Raw genomic sequence first — 27,992 nt, 5'->3', positions numbered from 1 at the left:
CTTGCTCTTCCAAAAAAAGGAACTGCAGCAACCTGGTATACATACAAATGAAACAGCGCATGTCAGAGACTTAGTGGTCCAACAGTTTTTTCATTTCAGTGAATTCATCTGGATTCCCGTATTTGTTTAAAAGGAAAAGTAGGATCTGTTCATGCTTTTTAAGCTGTGGAGTAAGCAGAAAAAAAATAGAAATATGATTTTTGGTTTTTTTTTAATTGCTGATTTCAGATTAGGGTGGATCCCAAAACTACAAACTCAGCTAAGTCCCCATTAGTTCAATGATCCTTTCTGCTGCAAAATCTTCTGGAGGGGGGAAAAAGCCAGTAGAACTGTAGCCGACTTCCCCCCGCCCCCCCCCCTTCAGTTTTTTTTTCACCAAATTGATGAAATACACAAATTAAGACTGAGATCAGGATCTTAAATTTGGTTATTTGTAGATGTCTATTTCCTGATGCTTTCAGTTATACTGGAATCTTCTGTCTTCTCTTAGTCTGTCACGAGACTTTGAGCCACACTTATCCAAGTAGGGAAGGATACCAGAAAATAGAAAGTGACCAGAAAACAGAAAGTGACCAAGTTGAAGTCAGAAAAGACATTAGCTACATCAAACTGGAAGATGAAAGAGATACAGAGGAGGAAGGGAAAAGGAGGTTCAACAGCCTACACTGGGACAGAGAAATCAGGAACAGCATAGTTTTACTGCCTTTCTGCCACTAAACTCCTAGTAACTATGCTTACTCTGAAGCGGTAAAGTCTAAATGACCTTGAACAGAAATGCTCTTTTCCTACCTCCAAAATATCATCATGCCTATTTTTGCTTTTGACCTTGCCGCCTCTGGCTGGGGGGAGAGGGGGAGGTTTGAACCATCCTTGAAAGGGGTTTCTATCTTTAAAATTCAAAATTTTGTTCACTTCTCTGACAAAGATCCTCACTTTGGGAAAGGCTGATGGATCTTTTCTGGTATACTTTAGATTACTCAAAGTTACTTAAAGTTCTATTTTTTCATAAATAGCCTAAGTTAAAATAAAAACTGAGAAAGCTTACAACCAGAAAGCTTTCAAAAATTACAGGAATATGCCCTATCTGCAAGAGACACGTCTTTTTTTTTTTCAAAAGAAAAAGAAATATTGTGGAACTGACAAACACTGTTACAAATTCCAGTATTCTACTGAACTCAGATTCTCAGCCCTAGTTTCACAACTGAAACTGTGGCACATATTAATATTAATCTCTGCTACTTGAAATACACATTGTAAGAATTTTCTTACATATGCAGCTGTCTGCCAAGTTGTATTCACAGCAAAACACAGCTGTATTACTGAAAAAAATCCAGCTGCCCTTTCTCCAAATAACACAGTTTATGCAAAACACTGCAACTACCTTGACAGAACAGACGAAAGTAACACTCCTGAGCCTTCATACTCTAGAAAAAAAAAAAAATAGAGCTGTATGTATAGCAAAACATAGACTAATGAAGCCTGTGTGTTCTATACACTATCATCCCTCAGTTTCAGGGTGCTCTAATTATTACTGCATATAAAACAAACTGAGAAAAAGTGTCGGGAGATTCACTTTGTGTATCTTCAATGCTGCAGTTAGCTATTATCTCCCTACTCCCACTTGCTTCCCACATAGGGTTTCTTTTAAATTCTGCATGTGTAATAAAGCAAGTATTGCTTGGTCTGAATCTTACTTGCATTTTTAATTCTTTGCAGCAGCATTTGGTCTCACCTCCATTGCCTACAAAAAAACAAAAGGAAGTGAGTGAGCAAAATACACATGGACACTGCTTCCCTAATTTAAGAGGTGATGTGTGGACTCTTAAGGTTTTTAGAAGGAAAAGTCACTTAAGCATCCCACATGCCCACAGTTCTTCAAATTAAGTAATTTGAAGTAATAAAGCGAAAGCATGTACCTTGATGTTCGGTATGTAAGTTTTCAGCACTGCAGGATTTGACCAGACCTTCCATTACCAGTTTGTCAGCTACATTCAGACTACCATTTTCAGAAAGCTTCTCCACTGTTACTAAATTAACATTTCCATTAATCCCCTTCACTGTAATTGTGACGTATTTATTCAATAACATTTCTTTGAACTTGTCAAGCAATAATGGAGACCACTCAGCTTTCTCTATTCCTGCAAAAAAAAAAAGTACCATCAAGTTTGTTCTATAGAGAATTCCTTTATGACTTTATGATATGACGTGAATCTTACATGTAATGCTATCACTGCTTTTGAAAAGGTGATGCTGAATTTTTCTAATATAAATAGCTTAAATTCTACAGATAATTAACTAAAAACATACTTTCTAGAACAGTTTTCACAGTATTAACCAGTATACTATTTCAGCAGATCATCATGTTGTTTATCAGTATTAAGGAATGAATGCCATCATGAGACTAGGTACAGATTTATAATGTTCAAGAAAACCAGTCAGGGGTTTTGGGGGTGGGCTTTTTGGTTGTTTTTGTTTTATTTTTACCTGCAAGTGAACATATAATTGTCTGAAAAGGCAGCTTTAAGTAGGCATCAGTGATTGGCAGCACCTTTGAAAGTGGTAAAGTTTCTGTGTTCCCATAGTCTGCATATAGTACTTTCACTACAGACTGAGAAGCTTTTAGAACAAGAGCTCTGTACCAACGGCCATCACCTGAAAAGATTGGGACAAGAAGAATCACATGTGAAGTACCATCTTATAAACACAGCTTATCCTGAGAACAAGAACCTGTATAGTTTTCCAGAATTTTTAAATACTCTGGTATATACAAAAGGCCACTTGACAAGAAGCAAGCCCACAGAACAAGGGAATAGTTTCTGATTGCTGTTATTAATAAAGATTTAAGTGTTACTTTCAGAATTTTGCTCAAATTATGCAGATAAGATTTTTACTACAAAACTTTTTCAAGGATGTCTGCAAACTGTATTTCTAGCTGCTTACCTTTGTTTTCCAATGCATATTCCCTCTCAAAACATAACCAAGAATAAAAATAAAAATAAAATAATCCTTCCTCAATTATCCTGAGAAGCCATAACAAAAAAAAGGTAATTAAAAAAAAATCAGTGGAATTTAAAAAACAACTGTCAAACACTTGGGTATACTCTTGTGGTCTGCCTAGTATTTTTAATTCATCTATCCTGTTTTCCATGAACTGTCGTCTGATCTAGCACCCAAATTCATTTTCAGCACTTAGCCAGATCTCCTGTAACAATCCACATGCAGTCAACATTTAATATTTATGAGTCAACACTACTTTATTTGTTAAATATTGAGCTAATATATCAGCAGAGTATCCCTTCTTCTGAAAGACTAAGACAATAAATTAAGTTCCCTCACTGTTAAGAATACTTCTGACTTGAACTAACAGTTCACTAAGCATGGATAGCTTGTTAGGCTAACAAGGCTGAATGATCAGTTGTCATAGCCAGTGTCACCGCACAAAGCAACAACAACAACAACAAAAAAAACCATCAAGGCAACCCCAAACCAGAAGTGGGTCTGTCTAGATGCAAGTGCACTATTGCTCTGCCATGAATTTCATGCCCCTATGATTCAGGGCAGCACAAACAAATTTCAGTTTAAACAGTAACTAGCTGTTCCTTCCTCTTTAAAGCTCCATACATTTTGCAGGGCACAACCTATTCCTTATTTTCTCTCCTGCACTGTCAGTTTCTTTGCCCTAAAGATGCAGCCAGGCCATCCTTTGTAACAGAATTAAGAGATCTGTAAGCATTTTAAGTTGACATTTTTCCTTTTTCTAAAGCAAAAAATGAAAGTTGTGTTTTACACTGGTCAAAGACATACAAGAACGAATGATCGCCTCACCTGAAAACCTGGCACAACAGGCTTCACCCAGTTTTGGTTTGAAAGGCTGGTTCTTACAAGATTTACAATAGCCTTCTAGTTCAATCAACTGCCTATGTAGCTTCTCTTGATCTACAGAAAAAAAAAGATTTGATAACTACCATATTTGGGTATAATGAAGAGCATACTTACTTTTAAGCTCCCCTGCTCCCACTTTTGGCATTTTTTATATTTTTCTGCTGTCCGAGTTACATTTCCACATGATTCAGTTCGCTATAGGCATTCATTTTATTAACTAGCTTGCAACAGCGACTTCTTACTGGTATTAGGAACAGTTTTTCTTACCTTTAGTTTGAACCGGTACAGCGTAGAACAAGTCTGGGCTTACAACTTCTGTTACACAGACAGATACAGTTTCATCTATAGCCAAGTGAATCAAATTCCAGTGCCCAAGTGAGGTTTCTAATAGAAATAGTAAGAAAATGCAGTGTACCACTTTTCTCCAAGAACATACATATTTAAGTAACTGTTACAGAATATCTTTTTGATTTTTAGAGACAACTGCATGTCTTCACTTCAAGAAGAGAAATCTAAACCAAGATAATGCTTGCTTAATTTGCTGTTCATGAACTATTAGCACATAAAAGTAGCTAAAGTAAAAAAACACCTCAGAAAAATAAGATATTGGAAGGTAAACATGGGTAAACATGGGAAAAGTTTCAGTTATAGCAAATTTGTAACTCTCTACTATCAAATATTCAAATAGCATTCATTTAAGACAAACCCAGCGATTTTTATCTTTCTCTTTTTGTCTATAATGCCACCTGCAGGGCAGCTTGTGTTTAACTGTAGAAACACAATATAAATCAAAACTATGCATGTTTATTATTGATATTAACTATAGTTAAACAGCAAGATCATGGTTAAAGGCTGGAATACTGAAAATTCTTGTTCAAGCTAAAAGTTAACATTAATTAATTACCTTTTTTGTCAACAGACTTGTTTGGAAAGTTATTTTTATCTTGTAGAACTTCCTTCACAGCCAATTTTTCAGAAATTAATATCTCATTGATCACTTTTGGATGACCTGTGGAATTGTCAATAAGCTCTACACCTGCCCCATCTCTGGAAAGGGAAGTTACTCTGGCTTGAAGTTTTATCCCTGCAGTGTACATATGAAATCTTGCTGTAGCTTCTGGAATCCATTTGCTATTACCAGGCTTTATACCTAGGAAGTAGAAGAACTGTTCAAAATATCTTCATTAAGTGACTTTCTTCAACATTATATTTTCCTTAAAAAAAAAAAATCCTTTTTTTTTTAAAAAAAAAAAAGCGCAACTCTAAATACCAAGGCTACTTTTACTACCTTAGGGATACACACTGTACTTCATCCTATTAACTGGTCTTCCTCTTCCTCCTTTCTTCTAAAAGAATACATTTCCTCAGGACTCCCAAGTTTTGTTTTCTACATTTTGTGATATTCTGCCAAGTAAATCCTTGTGCCTTAGCACAAACAACATTGTTAAAACTGTTTATGAATCAGTTTAACACAGCTTTTTTATCAAAGGAGCAGAAAAACTAAGTGTTTTAAGAGACAAGAAAAACCAAGCAGAAGAAACCTTGACGAAATGTGGTTTTGAGCTATTTCCACATTTTTTATTTTTAAACCAAGTAGACTACATTTGAGAGAAAGAGTAATTCTGTAGAATTTCAAGTTATTTGGTGTGGGAAAGGAAGAGGCAGAGAATTGGTAGAAGACTGAGAAACAGCAGTACAGTGCCAAACTCTGCAGGGATCAAATGAAACATCCCTACAGAGAAACGAAAGGCTAACTTGCTTCATAGAAACCGATGAGGTCCTTTGCCTGCAAAAATTTTGAGAAATAATTAAGTTGCACAAAAGCACATTTACTCCTAGCAAGGCAGCAACCAAAAGCTAGTAAGCACTACAGATGAAGCAGAACTAAACAACAAGTTCCCTTTGACTGGTAAATCAGTAAGTAACCTCCATGCAGACCACTCCACAGCACTGCAGGAGCTCAGGGAAGAGCCACCATCTTTCTGTTAAATGCCACTCTGCTGTTTAGTAAAGCTAAAACAATGGCTACCACAATTTCCAGAGGCTGGAAGCCACACAGACATTTATTATTAAAAAAAAAGAAACAAAAACACAACCAAAAAACCCACAGGACAACAAACACCCCCCCCCCCCAAAACCCCAAAAACCGTTCTGTGAAGTATACCCAGTCATCACCTCCTTCCCCCAAAGCAGCAAGTCTCTACATGCAATAGCTCTTACGAGAGAAAGAATCAATAAGATCCACCTGAGAGCCAGCATTTAATTCCTTGAAATGGAAGTTTTAGGAATGAGGATGAGATGTGCCGTATTTTATCCAGTGGTACTTCCTCAACATTTCCATAGTCCACAAAGCATACTTTAACAGTTCCATCTGAAGTAACGTTTTGCACCAAAGCACGGTACCAGTTACCATCATCTAAGTTTAAAAATTAAAAAACAAACAAAAAACTTCACATATTTAGTAAGTTTACCAGCATTTATTTTTTAGTAAGTAAATCCAATTCTTTACTATCCTCTACCAATGCAAACTACCACATATCCCATTTTATTTTTTTGTTTGCTTTATGTCCACCCTTTAAAAACAAAAAATATTTTGGTCTTTTATTTACCAGAGAAAAAAGCACAGCAAGGTTCTCCATTCTCAGGCTTAGAAACATTTGGTGGAGTTTTCTGACAGTATTCAGACAACGATTTGTTAAGTAAGTTTAGAGCAAGTAACTCTGAAAATGAGAAAGAAAAAAACCAAAGACAAGATCAACAAAATAAGCTGACTTGAACTTTATCAATACTGTTCACTCTATAGCGTACTTACAAAAAATTTGATGGGAGATTTCCATGAATTTTAGAATTTCATAAAAAAAGAACTGTTGACACTGAGTTAACTATTTAACTTACGAGACAGACTTATTAGCAGGAAGAGGCGAGATAGCTGGAATTTACTGACAAATTAGTTCAGTATGATAGCAAAATGACCAGTAATTCTTCCTACTAATTCAACAAGCACCCTTCAGTCCAAAATCTAAAGTGTATTTTACAGCCAGATAACACCACGGGAATTACCTAGTTCAGTCAGTGTATATGACAGACTATGTGATCTCATCCTGCTTGCTTATTTAATTTTTTTACATCAAGTCCTTTAGCCTGCTCTATAACATCACTTTCAGGAAGCAATTCAGTCATGTCTTAAAGGCGATAAGCCATGAAGAATCTATACTATCCCTAGATAAGTCATGGAATAAACTTCCCTCACTTTTTAAGATCTGCCCTAAATTTTTTGGTTTGAATGCATTTAGCTTCCACCTCCAGCCACTGAATTTCATCATGCTCTTTTTCTAGTAGGTTAAAAAGCCAGTGGCTATCAGAAGTCTTTATACATACAAATAGAGGAAAAAAGATTTTTTTTTTTTTTTTGAGCTTATTCAAGAGCAAGTCAAGTCTCAAAAGCCACGGTTTCTAATTTTAATGTTATTTTACTTCTTTTGAATCTTTTCAAATTTTTATAAATTAGAACAGGACAGAGTACTAGAAAAGAGCTCCAGTAAGTATTGTATGGGCACAGGGAACATGTCTGCTACTTGCTATTTTCTGTTTACTCATCCTTTGCCTAGGTTATGGTAGCTCTTTTCGCTTTTCTCTACATTCTTAGATTAAAATTTATTCAACTGCCTACCTTCAACATTTTCAGATTTCAATCTGAGTCACTACATACCATGATCCAATTTCTTCATCATGCCACTTGTATTCTTAGATACAGAAACTCAGAGGTAAGCCTTGGTAGTATAAGCTCACTTGAAACAGTAATGCATTAGAACTATAATAAATGATAAATCAGGAAGTAGAGCAACTAGCAGAAAGAAAAAAGCTGAATAAACTTACCACTGTTATTTGAAATCTGACAGTAGAATTCTCCAGGATTGTACAGCGTACACACTACAACATCTACTGTTTGTTTAAGAGTTAATTTACTCCACTTGCAAATTCTTTTTTTCTTTGTGTCCTCTAGAGAGGAAGGAGAAGAGAGACGTAGAAGAAGGAAGAAAAATTAAAATAATTTTTACAGGAAAAAGTTTACATCTCCTGAACACTCATTCATGTCCTCAAATTTCTTGTTATAAGTAATCCAACAGACTAATTACCAGTGAGAGCCTCTTTGCAGAATAAAAGTAAGAGAAACGTGCCAGTTGCTTAATGTATTCAATCGCTACTGAGAAGGGCAAGCCATAGATGAGCGAGGAATAGTAATCACACAAAGAGCTACAGACTAGGCGGCAATAATCTGACCAAGAAGGACCCTAGGGAACCTTGGTTCTGGGGAAACAGGCTAGGGGGGCATAGAAGAAGGAAACAGCTGTCATTGAACATACTGGAAATGGTCTAAGGAGGAGAAAGAACAAAAAGATTAATAGAAAGACTGGTTGCAGAAGTTTGCACTGTGTGTTATACCCAAGTACCTGAAAGAAGCTTATTATTTAACACAAGCTATAGAATAGATCATGTGAAAACTAAATTATGGCACATCAGAGAAGCCAGCATTCCCTCCATTAGCATATTATTAAATCTTCCTGTATTTTTCATAGCTGTTAAGTTTGTTACAGCTTGTGGTAGGCAGCAGCAACCAGAAATACTGTCAGCCTTTTTAAGACTTGAGTCCAAGTGGCTGGCCTCCGACCTCAGTAGACCTTTCCAGCTCTAAGCGTTCGGGCTTTTTTCTGAAAATGAAGCTCAAGAGAATTTTGAGCTTCAAGGATGGCCACGCTGAGATGCTGTTCCATCTGCCCAGTATTGTGTCTGACAGCAGATTACTTTAGGAAGTCATATTGCCAACAGGCAAAGAAAAAAATACCACAAAAAACCCACCCCAAACACGAACAGGCTTTCAAATCTTTATTTTCAGTGGAATACAAGACTGTCCTTCACACTGTAAGCAACTGCCAGATCCCTACTGGAAGGGACAAAGCACAGTCAGCATATTTTAAGAAATATGATCAAAGAAATAGAAGCTGGCTGAATTTACCACTCCAGAAGGAAGAAAGATTGACAAGAAAAATAATAATTAACAAATGGCTCAAAAGAGGCAAGAACTAACCAAGAAACCTAGGAAGTACAAAACAGGTCCAGGATGATGGCTATAGACCAAAATGTGTTTGGATATAACTATGAAAGTTACGTTCATTTGAATTTTATACAAGATTCCTTACCCTTCTGAACAAAGATCATAAAATCATAGAATAGTTTGGGCTGGAAGGAGCCTTTAAAGGTAATCTAATCCAACCCCCCTGCAATGAACAGGGACATCTTCAACTAGATCAAGCTGCTCAAAGCCCCATCCAACCTGACCTGGAATGTTTCCAGGGATGGGGCATCTACCACCTCTCTGGGCAACCTGTTCCAGTGTTTCACCACCCTCACTGGAAGAAATTTCTTCCTTATACCTAGTATAAATCTACCCTCTTTTAGTTCAAAACCATTCCCTCTTATCCTGTTGCAACAGGTCCTGCTAAAAAGTTTGTCCCCATCTTTCTTATAAGCCCCCTTTAAGTCTTGAAAAGCTGCAGTAAGATCTTCCTGGAGCCTTCTCTTCCCCAGGCTGAACAATCCCATGTCCTGGCCACGAAACATCTAGTGAGGAAGATCAAAATTAAGGGATTTGTACATAGCCTTGACAAAAAGACTTCCCCCAGTTTTCACTACAGATGGATCAGGAGAGAATGTATAGTTCTACCAGAGACAAGAAGAAAAAGAGGGGCTTAACATGCTTTATATAAGGAAGCTAGGAATCTTCCCACAATACAAAGAAATCTGACAGAATTTGCAAATGTCTCAAATTGAAGCTTCAGTCACTAAATGCAAAAAAGGCAATTTAGGTATAGTCTTGAAGTTGTATAGGCTACTGCAGTTAAACAAGTTTTCAAGGACTAAATATGTGGGTTTAGGCGTAAAATACAGGACAGTGAAGATGAAATACTATTTGAGCCAAAAGACAAGGGCATAAGAACAAGCAGGTATTAACTAGTCATATCCCACTTCAACTGGAAATTGTAAGACTTCTAACCAGAGCAAGTTAAAGACTAGTACGGTCTTCTAAAAGTAAGCAATTGCAACTTTGTTATGTATGCACACATATATACATAACATACAGACACACAAGCAAACACACAATTTCTTCATGGCAAAGTTGCAACGGCTAAACTTCAGAGCTGTGAAGGCTAGACTTCATAAGCCAGACTGGAAACTTCTTACCAGAACCCGCATTCTTTGCGCCCATTCTAGTAGGAGGTTAAATAATGCCAGTTCAGCAGGACATGCTTGTACTCACCATTTGCTTGCTTAACATCACTCATTCCGATTGCTGGTAAGGCCATCCTTGATTCCTCAGCTGCACAGCCTTTCTCTATGAGATGGCTCGATATATTTATTACTGGAGTAACTGATGTGTCTACAAGCTCCACCACAGATCTGTAACTCTCTTTATCCACTACTTTTACTGTGAACACTTTGTCTTTCACCAGTTGTTTCATAAAAGAAATAGCTTTTGAGGTCCAGGCTCCTAATGGTGGCTTTACACCTAAAAAGTCATATAGTATGGAAAAGTTCTGAGGACAGTCCAAGTCTCAACAATATGTGGAAAGGTACAACAACACTGTTTAAAACAATAGATTAAGCAGCAGATATACTAAGTAACTCACCCTCACTCTTCATGCTTGTAACAAACCCAATTATTTAGATTCTGAACTTTTGAGTAATTGGATTTAATAAAAATCTGGCAAAGATCATGTACAACTAGTCTATTACACAAAGAGAAGCATCAATTCAGATTTAATACTTCCTTAGTATGAATGCCTGAGAAGTGTCAGTCTTTGAGTCTCATGAATACAACCTATAGTTTGGAACAACATTAACCACCTCTCAGCCAACATCTCTGCTACTATAAGCTTCTCAATCCTTGAACATTTATTCTTTATGCTACTAAATTTATTTCTAAAACGCAATTTATAACCAGAACTTTATAGTAACAGATTGGCAGAAGTTGCCTTCCAGAAAGATGTATTTTATGCAGCAGTAATCCTTGATTCTACTCAGGAAACATCTTATCTGATCACTTTTTCGTATCCATGTTGTAGTTAGGACCTTTCTTAGTCTTAGAACACTATCAGCTATAGGCATCACGATTTGCCCCAGAAAAGAGATTTCTTTAGGCCACATTCCATATGCATTGGTTCCATCTCTACACACAAGGAAAGCATTGTTTCATGTTTTCCTCCAAAGTAAGAAGCTAGAAGGCTGCTCTGAACTTTACCAAAATTTGAAAAGCAGATTAAAGAACAAGTATGTTAAAGGAAGGACAGACACCAAGTATTCTAAAGGAAGAGTACTGAAGCAAAGGCGTGGACCATCTTGCATAGTGATAGGAACGGAAAAAATAAACAATTTCCAACAGCAGCTTCAACAAGTATATCAAAAAAAACCACATTATGATCCTGGCTTGAGACAGAAGGATGAACTAGGAAACATCAACATCCTTTCCAACTTGACATATTTCACAAGCCTACGGAGAGGAGACTACCAGTATTTTTACTAGATTTGCCCCAGGGGAGGGGGACAGATACAATTCTGAATTTCAAGATACAAAACAAAATTTTACCTTCCCGTGCAGTGTTAGAACCACAACAGATTTAAGAATTCCACAAATCCAGTAGGTGACTGAATTTTGCTTAGAACAAAAGCACATGCAAAACCTAACAGGTATGTTAATATAACACAGTTTTCCAAACATACAACTGCAGGTCACCAGGTATGTTAGGAAAGATTTGTCGCATTTTGTAGGTATGCCACAACAATTAAGCATTCTGAAAATAACACCTACTGTTATCTCCATCCTTCCCTGTATTTCAATGTAAGATACTACAGGTGTGACCATTATGCAACCCCACTTATTTTGCCTCTATCCAGTTTGAAACAGTTTATCATTTATTTCATACCTGCCAAGGTACATCTTATGGCTTGAGCTGGCAAGTCCATTAATCTTGGAATCATAGGACGAAGTCTAGTCAGCGGAAGAACTTCAAAATTACCATAATCTATATAGCCCGCCAAAACAGTACCTTCAGAAACATATGCTATAACAGCAGCACGATACCAAAGATTGTCTTCTAGAAAGGAAGATACAGATGTTCATTGTACTTTCTTTTAACTTCTGAGAACAGAATGATTTTGGGCAGACCAATGCAAAAATGCAATGTCAATCTCAAACAGCAGCATTACAGCTCACACAAACCTTCACAAAACCCTTATGATGCAACATGTACCACCATCACCCTTCATATGAGTCGAGTGCTGCAAACTCATTCTCTCCATAAAGACCCCCACCCTCACAAATACATACTGCAACAAAGAATTGTCTACATTATGGGGATGCAGTGCTTAAGTTCAATACATTTAAACAAACAAACAGTATCTCAGCTGACCACGATGACATGCAATTCAAAGGCCACACAACAGATCTAATGATTTAAGTATTTGAATTCAATTAAAATATTTGAAAAATAGAAATACAAGCTTACTCAAGCTTATCAAGACATCCAAGATACTGAACTGATAGCTTTCCCTAGCTAGGCACCTGAAACCAGCACCCATTCAAATGCCAAGACAGCTTATTGGCAGTACTAGCTTTTTCTGAATGTGCAAAAAAGCATTTATTGCAGCTTATCTGTTCAGTCTTATTTATTCCAAGCAGCAAAACCACAGGAAATGGAAACAAATAAATGATGAGGAATGTTTATAAAGAAGTTATAGTAGCAACATTTCTGACCGGAAACAAAGGCGTAAGAACAGCAATGTGTGGAGTCTTTTTTCTCTCGTTAAAAGCTGGATGAAAAGGAGAATGATCTATGTGGAAAAGAGATTCACCTTCGTCCTACTGCACTCAGGCAAACAAGACTTCAGATTCTTATAAATAAAAGGTATTTCTTTCATATAGACTTACCAATTCCTAGCACAAACCACTGCTTTATGCAGAATACTAGCTTATGTTTAGGCAAGATTCAATTTTGTCAGGAGACCCATAGAAACCTGACAGTGATAACTGTCAGGTGGAAACTAAGTTATGAACATACAATTCACAACTACCAGGTCTTAGCTAAATAACATTTTGAGAAGTCATCTATCAGAGCAGCATCATTACATATAATCCCATTTCTTCTGTCCCTTTTTTGGGGTCTAAAATTTCAAGTCTATATTTATTTCCAGCCACAGGAAACAGTGCTCACCAACATATAAAAAACCAAATTTCTTCACAATCTCTTAAAAAGCTCCTTTATACAAAAATGAACCCAGTGTTAAGAGTTTGCTCAATGAAGGGACCTTTTTACGGTCTTTTTATAAACTAGTATTTTATATATGTCATCATTTGCTATTAACAATTTTTTTTAAATCACTACTAAATGCTATCCACAGCTAAAACCAGACACAAATAAAAAAAGCAATAGGAAACAATTCTAAACATAATTATATTTATTTTTATAACAAATGAAACCAACATAAATTAAGAGCCATATTTTCACTCCATTTTTACCTGTGAACTGGGCACAGCACACATTTCCAGCAGCAGGACGGAAAGCTGGACTACTGGGAAATTTGTCACAATGTTCATTAAGAGAAACTTGAAGCTCAGCAAGTTGACCTGATATTAAAATATATAAGTTTTGGAACATACACTATCTTGTAATTATTACAAAAGCACACAAATCCTAAGTTCAAAGCCTAGAAGAGCATCTTGTAGTGTAATGGAGATTATTTCACATAATATAAAAATAGCATGAGACTAAGACTCTTCAATCAGTAATATTGAAGAGAGTCCTCATGTGAGTCTGAGGAATCACAGTGGTAAAGAGAACAGACAGAAAAAAACCAGTCACAGACTTTTTCAACACAGGAACAAAACTGAAGCCAGCAGGAATTGAAACCAAGCTAGTGGAGGCATGCTAGAAAGAAACCAAGGAAGACAGCTCTTCAAACAACAGGCAAATGACAAGTGTCATTTCTTGCCAAAGGACATGCTATGCTATGAGTCTACCCAGAATTCAAAGGCTGCACAAGCACACAGAAATCTTCCTCTGACGGTGAGGAGATAAGCCAGGTCACATCCAGCTGCAAAAGCCCTTTTAGCTAAAAAAAAAAAAAAAAAAAAAAAAAGAAAATCCTGGCTTGGACAGTGCCAGGACACACGCCACAAACTTACTGTGCTCTTACTCTCCCCCAGATACCTGTTTATGGGCGCTGTGGGAGATGCACCAGAAGTCCCTGCAGCCTAGCACTCTGATTCTAGTGTGACTTAGGAGTTACATTTTACTGTATCAGAAGACACCAAAGCAGGGTTTGGGCACTGTTATCTGGTCTTCTCATACTCAGATATTCTCCCCATAACTACGTAACAAAGAAGTTCAGTCTATGCATCCAGCCTATAAGGAAACACTCTCCTCCAGCGGTAAAGCAACAAGGCATTATAGGAGTAAACAAAGTAATTTGAAACTCACATTTCTGGAACAGGAGAGAACATATTTAACATTAAATATTTGTGATACAAATTGACTTCAGATTGTTAAAATCCATGCCACACCATCTTTCTACTTCGTACTACTCAGACTACCCATAAATTATCACCTTACATGTTAGTAAGAGATATTAACAGCTAACACTGCCAAAAATATCCTCTACAACACCATGGCTCTTAACTGACTCGGGCATGGCCTAAAGCTACAGGGAATCACCATTTCAGGTCAAACTACAAGACCAGCAACACCTCCCTCCAGCCACTCTCTACTGAAGAGAAAAATGCCATACTACGTATCTTACATCCCGTTTTCAATGTGTCACTCACGGGCACTGTGTATTTGCTGACAGAAAAAGTTTTCTGGACTTTGAATGCAGGAAACCACACCAGGAAATGCATCTCCGATACATATGGAGACACACTCTGCAACTGAATTAGCACAGTGAAGAAATTCTTCCTCTTCAGGTATTTTTTCTTTACTTCCCTTAGAATGGTTTTCTGACACTGTACATTAAAAAAAAAGAGAAAAAAAGAGGTTGCTGATCAAAAGCTAGATGACTTTGAAAATTTAAACATGCTGAAGCAGTTTATTCTTTTTGCTGACTCTCTGGACTTTGAAGGCTCCTGTCACATTAACCATGAAATTAATGCTCACAAAATCATCTAAACTAGTACTAAACAAGTACTTTATACTATTACAAAGCATATGTGCTACTGCCACTAGTGAACTGAAGGAAGCTCCACTAGCCAATGTTTTTAAGCCGGAGGTGATGCTCGTGAACAGCTAGAATATTTACTACATTCAGAATATCATGCAACATGGGAGGACCTAAAATTTCCCAAGTTTTTTCCTTCTCTTACTAAGAAGTCTGATTTGCTTGCTTACCTCTTGGAGAGTTTCCTCCTTTGGCATTACTTCCTGGAGTTACATCAGACCTCATTTCTAAAGGTACTTTATCTAGGCAGACTCCTAAAATACAAATGTAATAAACAAAATTATTTACTATACAAGATAGTCATCATTTAGTTTCATTTCAGTACCATCTTCTGAGCCTGACCTATATCCCTATCACAAGGTGAGCATGTTCTACTTATTTGTTGAGCACTTAACATGCTTAGAATGCAAAATAAAAGTAGTTTCAGAGTAACTCAACTACTTGAGTTTTCTGAAGACATTCACTGCTCCACGACCGTTTTACTAAATAAAATTAGCAAAGCTGTAACAATCAATGTTTACTCATAGACACTGAAGACTGTTAGCTGAAAAACTGATCACAGCTTTTCAGACACAAGGATTCGTAACTTACCTCCATATTTACAACACTAAGTATGCAATGAGTTACCAAGATTTACAAAGAAATAGGAAGTTTCTTAGCTATTACATATTCCACTTCCAATGCATGAAACAGTATTCCAAGCTTTCAATATAATTATTTTCAACTGAAAACTTGAATACAGGTGTTTAAGTTACCTGTGAAGACATGGAATAGATGCATGCAACATTTCATGAATGCAGTGATATTTTTGTGATCTTCCCTCCAAGAGGCTGGCAAGCTATACTGCTGTGCCATTAGTGTGCTGTAAAGCAACCAAGCGTGAAATATGCCCGGCACAACCCTGAACCAGTTGAATTTACACAGGACTAAGGTGAACCATCATTTTATAGATTGCAGGGACTATGACATGGAGATAAGCTTCCTGCGCATGAGGAATTTTAGCAAGCTAAGAGGATCAACCATCACTTCCTTCAAAGTTTCTGTGGACTGGGTATCAATGAAAAGAATATGCTCTTGGCACTATATTGTTCTTGCTCTGCAGCCAGAAAACACACCCAAACAAAACAGCCCTCCCAACAACGACAACAGGCATACCTTCTGTGTATTAATTTGTTTCCACAATCAAAGCCACCCCCTTAGCTCAACTGAAAATCTGAATTCAGACTCCTCAAAGGTCAGGTGCTCTGCTTGTCTCTATCCACTGAGGCTTGCTAAGTTAGAAATGTAAACATGCTTACAGTTTTCCAACTACATACAACAATATCCAGTGGTTGCACCTTCTTTGGGATACTTTTTTTAGTGAGCGTGTACGAAAGCTGGTAAAACCCTTAGTGGAAGTGGAAACTATCATTTTTAAAGAGTTAAAAATGCATGAGATAAAAGGAACAACATGGTCCCAGGTTTGCATGCACCTATTAAAACAGAAAAATAAACAAGATAATCCCAAAAATGCTGAATTTACTACAATTCTACTGCAAAAGTAACCTTAATAAAATTTAAGGTTATTAAGCATAACAAGATATTTCAGGTACAGATATTTTAAAGTTACCTTTATATGGAAAGGTGGAATAAAAGAAAATTAAAAAAAAAATCAAGGGGCAGGTTGGGAGAGTGATAAAAGGGAGGAGAGAAAAAGAAAAAATCTCCTCTTTTAAAGGTATTGGGCAGTGGTAGGGAAAGTGAACATGAAAGACTTATCAGTTGTGCTGGGTTCCCCCCCCCCCCGTACTTACCAAAATCCGGGAGAACAACATCTACAGAAAAACTCAACATCATTTCCTCCTGTAATACGTCAACAACAGTTACTGAACAGTGCTTTCCCATGAGTTGGGAAGAAAAGCTGGCAGTGCCTTCATTCCATCCTTTTTCTTTTGGATCATAATTAGCAAAGGAACACTTAATGGCCTGGAAAGAATTACAATTAGAACAAGAGGGGATAGGGGTCTGTTTGCCCTGTAGAAAAAGCAAGTAAATAATTAAGGCCCTTAGAATTATCATCTTACATATATAAGTTAAACTGCTGTTGGAATCTGAAGCTCTGTCAATTCAACTACCTTCTTTACAAGAGAGTTACAAATTAGGAAATTAAGTTCAAACTGTAAACTGCATTTCCTCTGATTCTCCCACTATTTATGCTCTCTTATATGAGGCATGGTTGTATCACACATCACATCTGACCGCAGGCGCGTGTCCTAACTTGCCCTTGGTAGACACTGAGAGCTTTAAGCCAAGATTCAAACGGCCCTCCAAATCTTTTATAGACCCAGCAGAAAGTCATCTGGATAAGCTATGAAAGATTATTCCAGTAACTGCTAGTCAGCGTTGTCACTGGTTGAATGAATGCTTCTCTATTCTTCTCTGTGCATAGTTAATCTGTAAGTTAAACTAGTATGTTTAAAGCTAGACCATCTATTTTGTAACAAAAAACATTCATATAGTATGGCAATGAACTCAGACCAACATCTGTCTTTCCCCCAAACAAAGTTTGCCCAAACTACAAGTGATTTTTCACTACTGCATGAGACCAGATTAGAACATACAGGCAGAATGTTTCCCCTGCTGTCCTCTGGCATATAAGGGCCATGCAGACCTAACCGCCCTGCAGGGCTTTTTTATCAGCTCAGAACCCAAGAATTCTGGGACTAGGAAGAAAAAAGCCAAGCAGCCTTCCTCACTCTTCTGGAATACCTAGGAAACATTTCAGAAGGTGAACCTTAGTGTAGTATAGCAGTTTTTACCACATCATTTCCAGTGAACACAAAATACTGTGATAATGACAGTTACACTGAGAGACGAGTTACACCCATTTCAAAGCTATTCATTTAAAATACCTCAGCTACTGTTAGGAAAATAGAACTCACACATGGAGGAAACAACAGTTCAGTGTCTTTGTGTAGAGCTTTAATCCAGGAGAGTGGAATATTTTCTTCATTTCCATAATCTATATAGAATACTTGTGCTTTCTTTTGCAATATATCCACATCTTTTACCAGTGCTCTATTCCAGGTCTGTGTAGGAATAAATTATAATCTAAGTAAGAATACAACATATTTTGCTTTACTTCACCAGGTTTGTTTATCAACAAAGGCACTGACTAATTCTGAAGCGACTCAAATGAACACAACTCACTGTAGTGTTGACTGCTATGAAGATAAAATTCTACTCCTATGGGTATTGGCTACCGTACAGTAAATCAAGAATCTGCTAACAATGGAGGAGAAAAAGGGGAAGAAATACAAAAAAGCGGTGGGAAGGGAAACAGGACTAGATGTGGCCATAGAAATGCAACCAGAAGTGTCAGGTAAGGAATGAAGTAAGAATAACTTCCTTAAATAAGCAGAGTCACATACCAAACTGTTCTAACTACAGTAGTTGAAACTTGCTAAGAACACACACAGCCTCCAAACAACAGTATGACAAACAGCGCCTACAGGACTCAAGTACATAAACACATAGAAGTAAACTTTTTAGAGGGAGAAAAAAAATCAGTACCTTAAATTTGAGTTCCAGATGTTATAAAGTTAGTTACTACCACAATTCCACCACAATAAACTGATCTCTAATTAGCAGCCTTCACTGGTAGAGACATAAAAGCAAAACATGCAAAACGATGAGCTCAACACAGAATGGTTATTTTATGGATAATCAGATGTTACCTGATCCAAGGAACACCTTGCAACGCAGACTTCCCCTTTGATAGCAATATATTGCTCTTGAATAACTGTGTTAGCATAACAGTCTTGTAGTTTCACAGAAAGTTTACTGATTTGGTCTAAAACTTCTGGAGAACTCATCTGTATATAAAATTCATTTGGACTCTTGAACTCTGTTACTGTACCCTAAAGAGAAAAGCCATAGTAGATGATAATTATGCAAGAACAACCTACAGTATATTATTCAGAACTAGTGTTCATTTCAGTAAGTGCATTTCAACCTATACCTTATTTTGTTCTTTTTTTTTTGAATCTAGCAGTAATTAACTGCAGGGAACAAAACCAGAGATCACAGAATCACTAAGGTTGGAAAAGACCTGTAAGATCATCAAGTCCAACCTAAAAAAAACAAAAACCAACAAAACAAAAAAACCCACAAAACAAAAAAACAACAAACCACAAAAAAAAACCCAACCCACCCAACACCACACAGCACCATGCCCATCAAGCCACATCCCACAATGCCACATCCACACGCTCCTTGAATACCTCCAGGGAGGGTGACTCTACCACCTCCCTGGGCAGCCTATTCCAATGTTTCACTACTCTCTCAGTAAAGAAATTATTTCTAATATCTAGCCTGAACCTCCCCTGGCGCAACTTGAGGCCATTTCCTCTAGTCCTGTCACTAGTCACTTGGGAGAAGAGACCAACACCCACCTCTCTGCAACCTCCTTCCAGGTAGTTGTAGAGAGCGAATGTTCACCTTCACAGAAATAATCACCCTCACTTACTCCCCTTGCCCCTGCTTGCATTTACTCATCTTTGTAAAAATAAAGGAATTTTACATGTGAGCAAAATGAAACAAAGACATGAAGTGACATGCAGCTGTATATGCTTAACAAGGCTTCAAATGCAACCTAACAAAGCATCATAGGATTCTTCCAGAATAAAAGTACCTGTACTTCCATAGCTTTTTTGATCCCTAGAGTCTGGAGATCTGAAAGCATTATTTTCTTGATGTGCTCGTCTGTCTTGAGGGAATCCACAACAGTTAAATTACCCTATTTAAAACAGCTACAAGTTATGTTTAAACTGGACTTGTTCAGCTGTAGCTCCTTGTAGTAACAAACAAAAAAAGAACTTTTTATTATTTCAAGAAACATGTAAAAAAGTGCTTTTGCTGACTTTCAATAACAAGTCTTACAGACTTTGTATTACTCTTGAAAATAACTTAAAACATTATCACAGACATATACTATACAGAGAATGAAAAACAAGTGCTGAAGTCTCACACGTTCACCTCTACCTTTCACTCGCACCTGTTTTACAGGACAACTCAGCTATGTGATACTTTCAGAAATAAGAGGAATTGAATTCCATCTGCTTCCACACCACAGAGTAGATTATAGCTACTGCTCTAACTGCAGGCATTCATTTTTTTAAAAGTCTAAACGTTTAGTATAACCTGCGTAACACATACCATCTGTGTCTGTGACATACTAAAAACATTAGAAAAATAATCTTACGTGCATTGTTAGGGGAAACATCTTTTACATTGAGATGAACATACTGCAGACAATGCACAGAGATTAGTGTTACAACTGCCAAATTAATTGTTTACTTGCAACAAAGATCCTTCTAGAACATTTTCCATAAAAACACATCTCACAGTACAATAGCAAAATGCATTAAAGACTGTTCAATATGCAATATAAGCTCTCTTTCTTCTGCAGAACTTGCTCGAGATTCAGATGAACCAGGGAAAAATAAAACCTGTGATTTCAAAATAAATTTGCTACAAATTGTTTATTCATACGGTATGGTCTCTTGACATAAAGGTCCCTCACTATCAGTTGATCAGTTTTACTAAAACACAGTCACAAGTACACATGGCAGAAAGTTATCAGGATGAACAAACAGAAGTCTCATGACCCAAAATGAAGCCTCCTTTCTAAATTCCTTCAAAAAGTTAAACAGATGAATGAACTACTTCAAAGAAGTGTATGACAAAGGAGTTTTCTTGTATGGTGCAAACATGAGGCTAGTTGGAGGTATGCACATATACTCGCTTTCATAAATATCATCCCAAGAAACCATGAAGACAGCAAAATGATCTCCTGCAGAAGAGTTCATAGGAAGACTACAGGAAATGTTTGGCTGAAAGTAAGATCAAGAGACACTCCAAAACATTACAAAGAACTGTGTCACATTTAATTCCTGCTAGAGCAAAGAAACAAAAGCTTATCTCTATCTGTTACTACGCAATACTACATTACATGTATTTCTCAATTTACAAGACTCCAAGCATCAGTTCATGATCTACACAGAAAACAAGATGACACCAGAATTTTTCTGAATTGGACAAGCTATATCTGTTTCCTTCCTAAAATATTTCTCATCATACATGTCTTTGATTTTTAACTTCTTCACAAATATTTTTTCAAACAAAAAATGAGTTGTCTGATAGCGTTGCTAAGGGCTCTAGAAGCAACATATTTTTGAATGCTTCTCCCAGTAACTTTTGATTTGAAGCACTGATCTTTCTAAAAGGAGCAGATTATAATATTTGGAATTTGTTCCTTTCCTGCACAGGTTAAATTAAGCATATTGCAACTAGCTCATAGCAGATCCATTCAAGACATAGTGAAAATTGTATTCTGTACCTTAAGATAAACTCCCTTCTTAGTTTTAGCAGGTAACTTGCCTCCATTGTTATTACTTACACTGTAATCAAAGAAAAACATGTTTATTTTGAAGAACCAAAGATAGACAAGTAGCATTCATAACATCTACTCGCAAATAAAACAAAAAGGCTGTGTTCACAATATGTGGGTTTTGTCAAGCCTTATTCCTCCTCCAAGAAAATGCAGAATGGTAAATTACTTCCCTGTCATGAACACTTAGTGTGTTTTTCCTGATGCCATCAATAAAAAACAAATTAATTTTGATTTAAATAGAGCATGTTGCTGTAGAGTTCTGCTAACACTGTAATCCCAAGCAAACATTAAGAAATGTAAAATTGCAAAAAAGAAATGTTGCTATTTCAGTTGAATACATAAGTAATATCCAGATAACATATACGCCAGATTGTCCCCGTGTCCCCCTTCCATTCAGTCACTGTAGCAAAACTTGTGGGGGGAAAAAAAAAATCTCTTGTAAACTTTGATTATGGACACCTGCTTGCAGATTCACTGAACTGCAATCATCACTCCTTGCTAGAGATTGTCAGCTTAAATGCTCAGATCACTCCCCTAAACTGTTCCAAAGCCAGCCAGTCAGTTTGTACTGTGTCATAACCTAATAGTGCTTACTTTAATTGAAACAGATTAGGGAGTGATCTCTTGAGCATCTAAACCTGCATGTCAAAAAGCGATAATGAGCAGCTAGAGAATGGCCTGGCTGAGACTTCTTTTAATTGCAGCTGTGCTCATCAAAGATAAAATACCCATGAAGTTCACTGAGGCTACAGTTAGATTCAAAGGGTGCCTCTTCGGAGTCTGTTAAATGCAATCCATTAACCATGCCACTGCTGAAAAGCACAGACTCATTTCTCCTCCCTTCCCTATGTCACTAACAGCAATAACAACATCATGTGATAAGCTGGTATTCTTACTGCATGCTCACACAGTTCTGACGCAAGTAAAAATAACACTTTTGCTTTAAGTCACACTACAGAACACCTTAAGAACTCCAACAATATCTTTCAAGTCACCCTTCTAAAGCAGCAGAGCTGAGTTTTCTGACAAGTATGAGATAATGCAGCACTAGTCTAAGAATAAGCAACGTATTTTACTGTAATAGTGCCTTTACATGGTCATTTAAGTTGTATTGGGAGGGGTATTGTCTTTCTGTAAAGATTTTTTGGCAGAACTTTTAACAAACTTACTTCTGTTTAATTGGCTCACATACAACATTATGTGCTGGCCAGTCTTTCTTCTGACAATCTGCAGAGCAATAGTATATTTGCTTGCATTGTGAACACCTGAGGGATCCTAAAAAGTCAGAGAGAAACATCTGTATCAGAAGAGACAACAGCTGTTAAGATACAGACTCCATGTATTATTTAATAACTGCTTTACAAGACAATTCCACTACAGTTCTTAGCACATACAAACAGGTATTTGTATTCACATATAGCTATCAGACATTATTGCCCCAGATGTCCCAAATTCCTTCTATATTTATGAAGGAAAAAAACCAACATTTTTCATTAAGGACATGCTCTCTTCCGTTTATCAGTTCCATAACTCCAACTATGTTCTGAGTAGTCACTACACTTGCATCTGAGAGATAAAAATATACATCCACTTTAAAACATTTCTAAGCAAACCTTCTGATCTTGTTTCATCGATGAATACACTATGAATCACAGACTACAGGACAATAGGCACTTACCAAACAGACCACAATGATGGCAAGTCCTCATTTGAGGGGGTGACATTAATGAACTAAAGAGACTCTTATCATAGCTGATAGAGAAAACATTTTCAGAGGAATACTGCAATTTCTTTGGCTTCTCATGAATCAAATCAGAATGTGACACCTGTGGAAGAAAAATTTTAGGTGATTCTTACCAGAAAAAAGCTACCCATTAGGGTAGAAATATTCTAATATACCAAAATGTGACAACCAAGAGAGTCAAAATTCAAAAGTTCTAGAAAGAGCAATATATGCTGATCATTTCTGCTATCTAGAAACACTCAGAATATTTGGGGCAATTATAAAATGCAGTAACTCACGGTATTTCCTTTATCGGCTCCAGCTGTCAACAGCAAGTTCCCTCTACCAGTTACACCTTCCACAGAACCTCCTAAAAGCAGAAGTATTTGCAAAGGGATCTGATTAACAACGCTAATGCATGCCTGTGTTATGGAGTATTTGCAGGAAGACACAAGGCTCTTATCTACTCCTACTATTCTGCTAGCTTTTTTGAGCAAATGGAGATGCTAGGACCATGACACACTCTGGAAGTCACTTCCTGTTATCACTCTGATACTACATTTATTCACACCTACCATGAGTAGTATTACTAAAGCAACAGTTTCACCGCTCTGTACTTATCACTCGATATAAGTCTTAATGTCCTCCATCCATAAATTTGTTTCAATTAAAGTTGTTCGGCAGGAACAAAAAAAAATTTACATAATTTTTAATATCCATAGGGCAGAAATACATAATAGGCAATTTTACAGTAGCTGAAACAGTACAGGTTTCTTTCAATACTGTTGAAAATGTGGTCCATGTTAAATTTATACTTATGCATAGTTTTGTCACATTAGTAAGTATTCGGAAACAAAATACTCTGAATAGAGATTTTGACTTTCCAATGAGTGCCTTATAAGCCTTGTGGTCTTCCCAGTGAGTTTATTATCAAACAACTTTCACAAGACAAACATTCAACTAAGTCTGCATACCAATACACTAGGAACTATGTTTTTATAAGTAGGCAACTCATTTACCTACCAAAAAAAATTGTTTCAGTTGTAGACTACACATGCCATTCTGAGCTTGTTCCAGTCTGGCAGGCCTATTAGCCAACATAAAGCTTATGTGGCATTTTTTTTCCCACCTGGAAGCAAGTTAATCTCATAAACTTTGCCTGAACTAAAACTCTTGCCTAACATGAAATCAAATTTCATGAACACTCCAGACCCAAGATGGCTGCACACCAAGCTATCGCAGATCTCCCAGAATCAAGTCTTCCCCCCTGCATCTGGAGTAAAAGAGAACATGAATCAGACAGTACTGAGGCACTGATGAAGGCAAGAAACGTTGCTGAAGGAACTCCAAGTCCTGCTGCATGTATCTGTGCCAAATTCCCCAGTACTCTCAATTATCCTGCTTTTTCAATTATCTAAGACATTCCAGCCCACACAAGTTTGGATAATTAGGAGTTAGCTGTATTTATAAGCCATACTCATACTGATGATGTTTATTAATAATCAAGCATACACACAATTACAGAAGAACAAAGTCAAGATACCTTTGTCAAGTTTTGGACAAAGTCTCTCTTTTCTCGCACTTGTGCTGTAGTTAAAATTTTCTGTACTGTTTCTACACTTGGCAAAAAATACCCTGTATTGTTTGTTCACAAAATACTGATTTTTGCTAGATATTTCAGAAATTCAGCCTTGAAACTGAGAGCTTTTCAACAGGAAGTTGGCACTTGTGATTCTGCTGCTTTAAGCTCCACCTGTGACTTTATTACCTTTGTTCTTCCTGTGAAGTCGTTCTGCCATCATGTAAATGTTCCCATCAGAGTATGACGAAAGGTGGCTGTATGACAAAAGGTGGCTGTAGGCCAGGTAACTACAAAAGCATGGATTTAAAGATTAATTCAGGCAGGCACACAAATAATAGATTAAAGTATTTTGAAGTCATGTTCTGAAGCTATATTTAAGCATCAGTTTTGGAAGACTAATTCTCTACTGTCTATTTCTTTAATTTGTACAGTAAAAAGTAAAATAATTTCTGCATTAAAGATCCCAACAACGAACACTCCAGATTAAAAATAAGTGATGAGAAGTCCCTCATGAGAGGAGAGCACTGAGGCGCAGGAGCGGCTGTCACAACCTGCACATTAAGCTTGCTGGACTCACGAGGGACCAGTCTCTCTCGAGAAGACCTCACTCTAGTTGAGGTAAATTGCCCCTCCACTGAAGCATAAGCTGCACTCATCGGTTCTTAGCGACTGGGAGCGCAACCACGGGCAAAGGCCCGAAGCCCCGGGGGGCAAAGGCCCGAAGCCCCGGGGGGCAAAGGCCCGAAGCCCCGGGGGGCAAAGGCCCGAAGCCCCGGGGGGCAACAACCAGTTTCTGAGCGGGCAGAGCTATGGTCTGAGGTGAAACTACGGCGCCAGGCTCTGCCAAAATGAACTTTTGGCACCTGCTTTCCCAGTGTTAACACACAATATAAGTATTTTAAATAGAAAAATGATCTGTTGCTACGTTACGTGGAAGAAATCAAATCAAAATGAACTTGCAAACAGAGCAGAGCAGTCTTGGGGCACATGAACTGCTACTGCAATCAACTCAACCAGAAACGAGCTTTCAACCACAACCGAGTAGTACCAGTACGTGCTATTTTAATTAACTCAGAATAAAATTAAACATCCCCACCCCACAGCTGCCAGCCAAGGCTCGGCCAGCACAGGCCGGGGCACCAGACCCCCGCTGCCCCGAGCCCCCTACCTCCCTCAGGGCAGCGCTCACCCCCGGGGCGCCCCCACCCCCGGCTGGGCCGGCCCCTCACTCCAGGGCCGCGGCGGGTGGAGAAGCAGCACCGGCCCTCGCAGGGGAGAGACGACTTCCCCCGGCTCCCCGCGCCTCTGCTCCCGCCGCCTCCCCGCCGTTGGCGCCACACTCGCCCCGCCCACGAGGGAGCCCGCTCCGCGCGGCGGCGCGTGGATGGGGCGGGGGCACGTGCTCCCGGCGCGAGCCGTCGCCTGCCGCTGCGCGGCGGTGCCGCCATCTTACCCTGACCGGAGCGGCCTTTGGAGAGACATGTGTGGCGGCCGCCCGTGTGATTAAACGAGAGGTGCAGGCGCTGAGGAGACCCCCAGCTGCGGGCGGGGTGGGTGGGCACCGCAATTGGCACCTCCTCCTCAGCACCAGCCGGGGGGTGTTGCCTGGCCCGGTGCTTGAGAGCGAAGGCTGTGTGGTTTTCGCTTGAAGGATGGCACGGTTGTGGCCAAGAATACGTTAGTCATAAATTGTGTTACGCCCGGCTGTTTCAGGAGGCTGCTTTTATTGCGTTACTCAAAAGCACCACTGATTTTCTCACTCTTGTCCTCAGCAAAATTCATCAAGGAACAGGGAAACGTCCGTGGTTGCAGTAGTAACCCCCTGCGTTCCTTGGGGATCCGGGTACTGTACTGCTCTTCCTGACGCAAGAAGGTGAAAGAATAATTGGGAGTGGCAAAATACTGAATGAAGGGTTAAATCACTGATGGTCCCTGGCTGAGACCCTACTGTGATACATAGAAGCTTTATTTGCATAGTTACTTGCTGAGCAGAGTTGATAATGGGATGTTTCAAGATGTGTAACTCCCTGATAAGATCAAATGGGCCTTGAGGTAGTTCCTTAACATTCCGAGGCCAAAGGATGGATGAGCCAATTCCATGACCGTGTATGGACAAAGGAAGCCCGAAGTTCAACTAGCAGACAGTGTGAGGAAGACTATGAACGACCACCGGAGGGTGAAAAGACCCTAACCCTAATTTTACTGCGCATGCTTGGACTATGCAAACGAATTCTGGGAACTCATCCACATAAGACCACCCTTTGTAGAAATCTGATGAATATGTACGATTTTTCTGTATATGAACTGAGGTGCTTTGCTAACCTGTTGGAGCACTCGTGGCGGAACAATCCCCAGTGCTGCCCAGCGCTGTATTAAAGAACGCCTGCTTAATAACAAGCTAGCTGTTATTGAGTTACTCATCTCGGAAAACCGTCCCAATCGCGGGCTCGGTACCGACTTTGTTGTTTCAATACTAGCAACAGAGCAACAGATAGCGCTGTCCTTAGCTCTTAATGTCAGAAAAACTTACAGGTTACACTCACAACTCTGACTGTGCCTGAGCAGCCTCAGGTTTCTCCTGGCTTGGTCTGTCCGAGCTTCACAGCAGCAGGCACACCTGCACCGCAGGCCGAACGTTCATCGTTCAGCAGCAGGAAAGCTGTATGGCTGCTTTCTGTAATTTCTTCAGTAAAATGAGAGTTATCTCAGGACATCAGTTGGGCAACCTTGTTTCATACGAATTCAGAAGGTGGCTGTAAGATCTATGCAAGAATGATGAAATTTGATACATCAAATTGATGCATTTGTATTTTAAAATATTTGAATTTTACTCTGCAGGCTAGAAAACACATCCCTTCATCTCCCATTTCCAACCTATTCTCTGCTTTCATTTGTCCTTTCTCTTTATATTCTATACAAGGTGTTTTCTGCTTCTTCTAACTTCTGTTTCCCATCCTCATTTCTCTATACTGGAAAACATACGTCATCCTCAACACTGCTGCAGTTATGCTACTACTTAGACATGCTCTCAGGTATTCCCAGTGCTGTGCAATTAAACTTTTCACCAAAAATAGATAAATCTGGTCTATTTTGGTGCCTACGCTGTT

At 38.4% G+C, this 27,992-nt stretch overlaps 1 protein-coding gene across 1 annotated transcript; it reads right to left on the bottom strand.

Moving 5' to 3' along the window:
• Nucleotides 1-70: 70 nt before the first annotated feature.
• On the bottom strand, nucleotides 71-27,872 carry TDRD1 (tudor domain containing 1). The gene is made up of 25 exons (XM_059821358.1): nucleotides 27,868-27,872; nucleotides 25,072-25,172; nucleotides 23,603-23,673; nucleotides 23,259-23,406; nucleotides 22,750-22,855; nucleotides 21,527-21,587; nucleotides 19,820-19,924; nucleotides 18,864-19,046; nucleotides 18,069-18,215; nucleotides 16,941-17,112; nucleotides 15,318-15,401; nucleotides 14,759-14,935; nucleotides 13,454-13,561; nucleotides 11,862-12,032; nucleotides 10,199-10,447; nucleotides 7,759-7,881; nucleotides 6,492-6,602; nucleotides 6,128-6,298; nucleotides 4,787-5,032; nucleotides 4,150-4,266; nucleotides 3,826-3,936; nucleotides 2,485-2,652; nucleotides 1,917-2,138; nucleotides 1,695-1,741; nucleotides 71-163 (listed from the first exon to the last, which is right to left on the bottom strand). The coding sequence occupies exons 1-25, from the start codon at nucleotides 27,870-27,872 to the stop codon at nucleotides 71-73; spliced, it is 3,297 nt and encodes a 1,098-aa protein (XP_059677341.1).
• Nucleotides 27,873-27,992: the final 120 nt, after the last annotated feature.

The sequence above is a fragment of the Gavia stellata genome, chromosome 9 (genome assembly GCF_030936135.1).
Source record: "Gavia stellata isolate bGavSte3 chromosome 9, bGavSte3.hap2, whole genome shotgun sequence".
Classification (NCBI taxonomy): Eukaryota; Metazoa; Chordata; class Aves; order Gaviiformes; family Gaviidae; genus Gavia; species Gavia stellata.
The sequence above is the reverse complement of the archived record's forward strand: the minus strand, read 5'-3'. Positions and strand labels throughout refer to the sequence as shown.

Excerpts from the sequence above, each read along its gene's own strand:
- TDRD1 (XM_059821358.1), bottom strand. Across the intron at positions 19,047-19,819 it reads AAAAAGCTATGGAAGTACAG|GGTACAGTAACAGAGTTCAA; the intron begins GTACTTTTATTC and ends TTTTCTCTTTAG. Across the intron at positions 17,113-18,068 it reads AACTGTTGTTTCCTCCATGT|GCCATTAAGTGTTCCTTTGC; the intron begins GTGAGTTCTATT and ends AATTCTTTCCAG.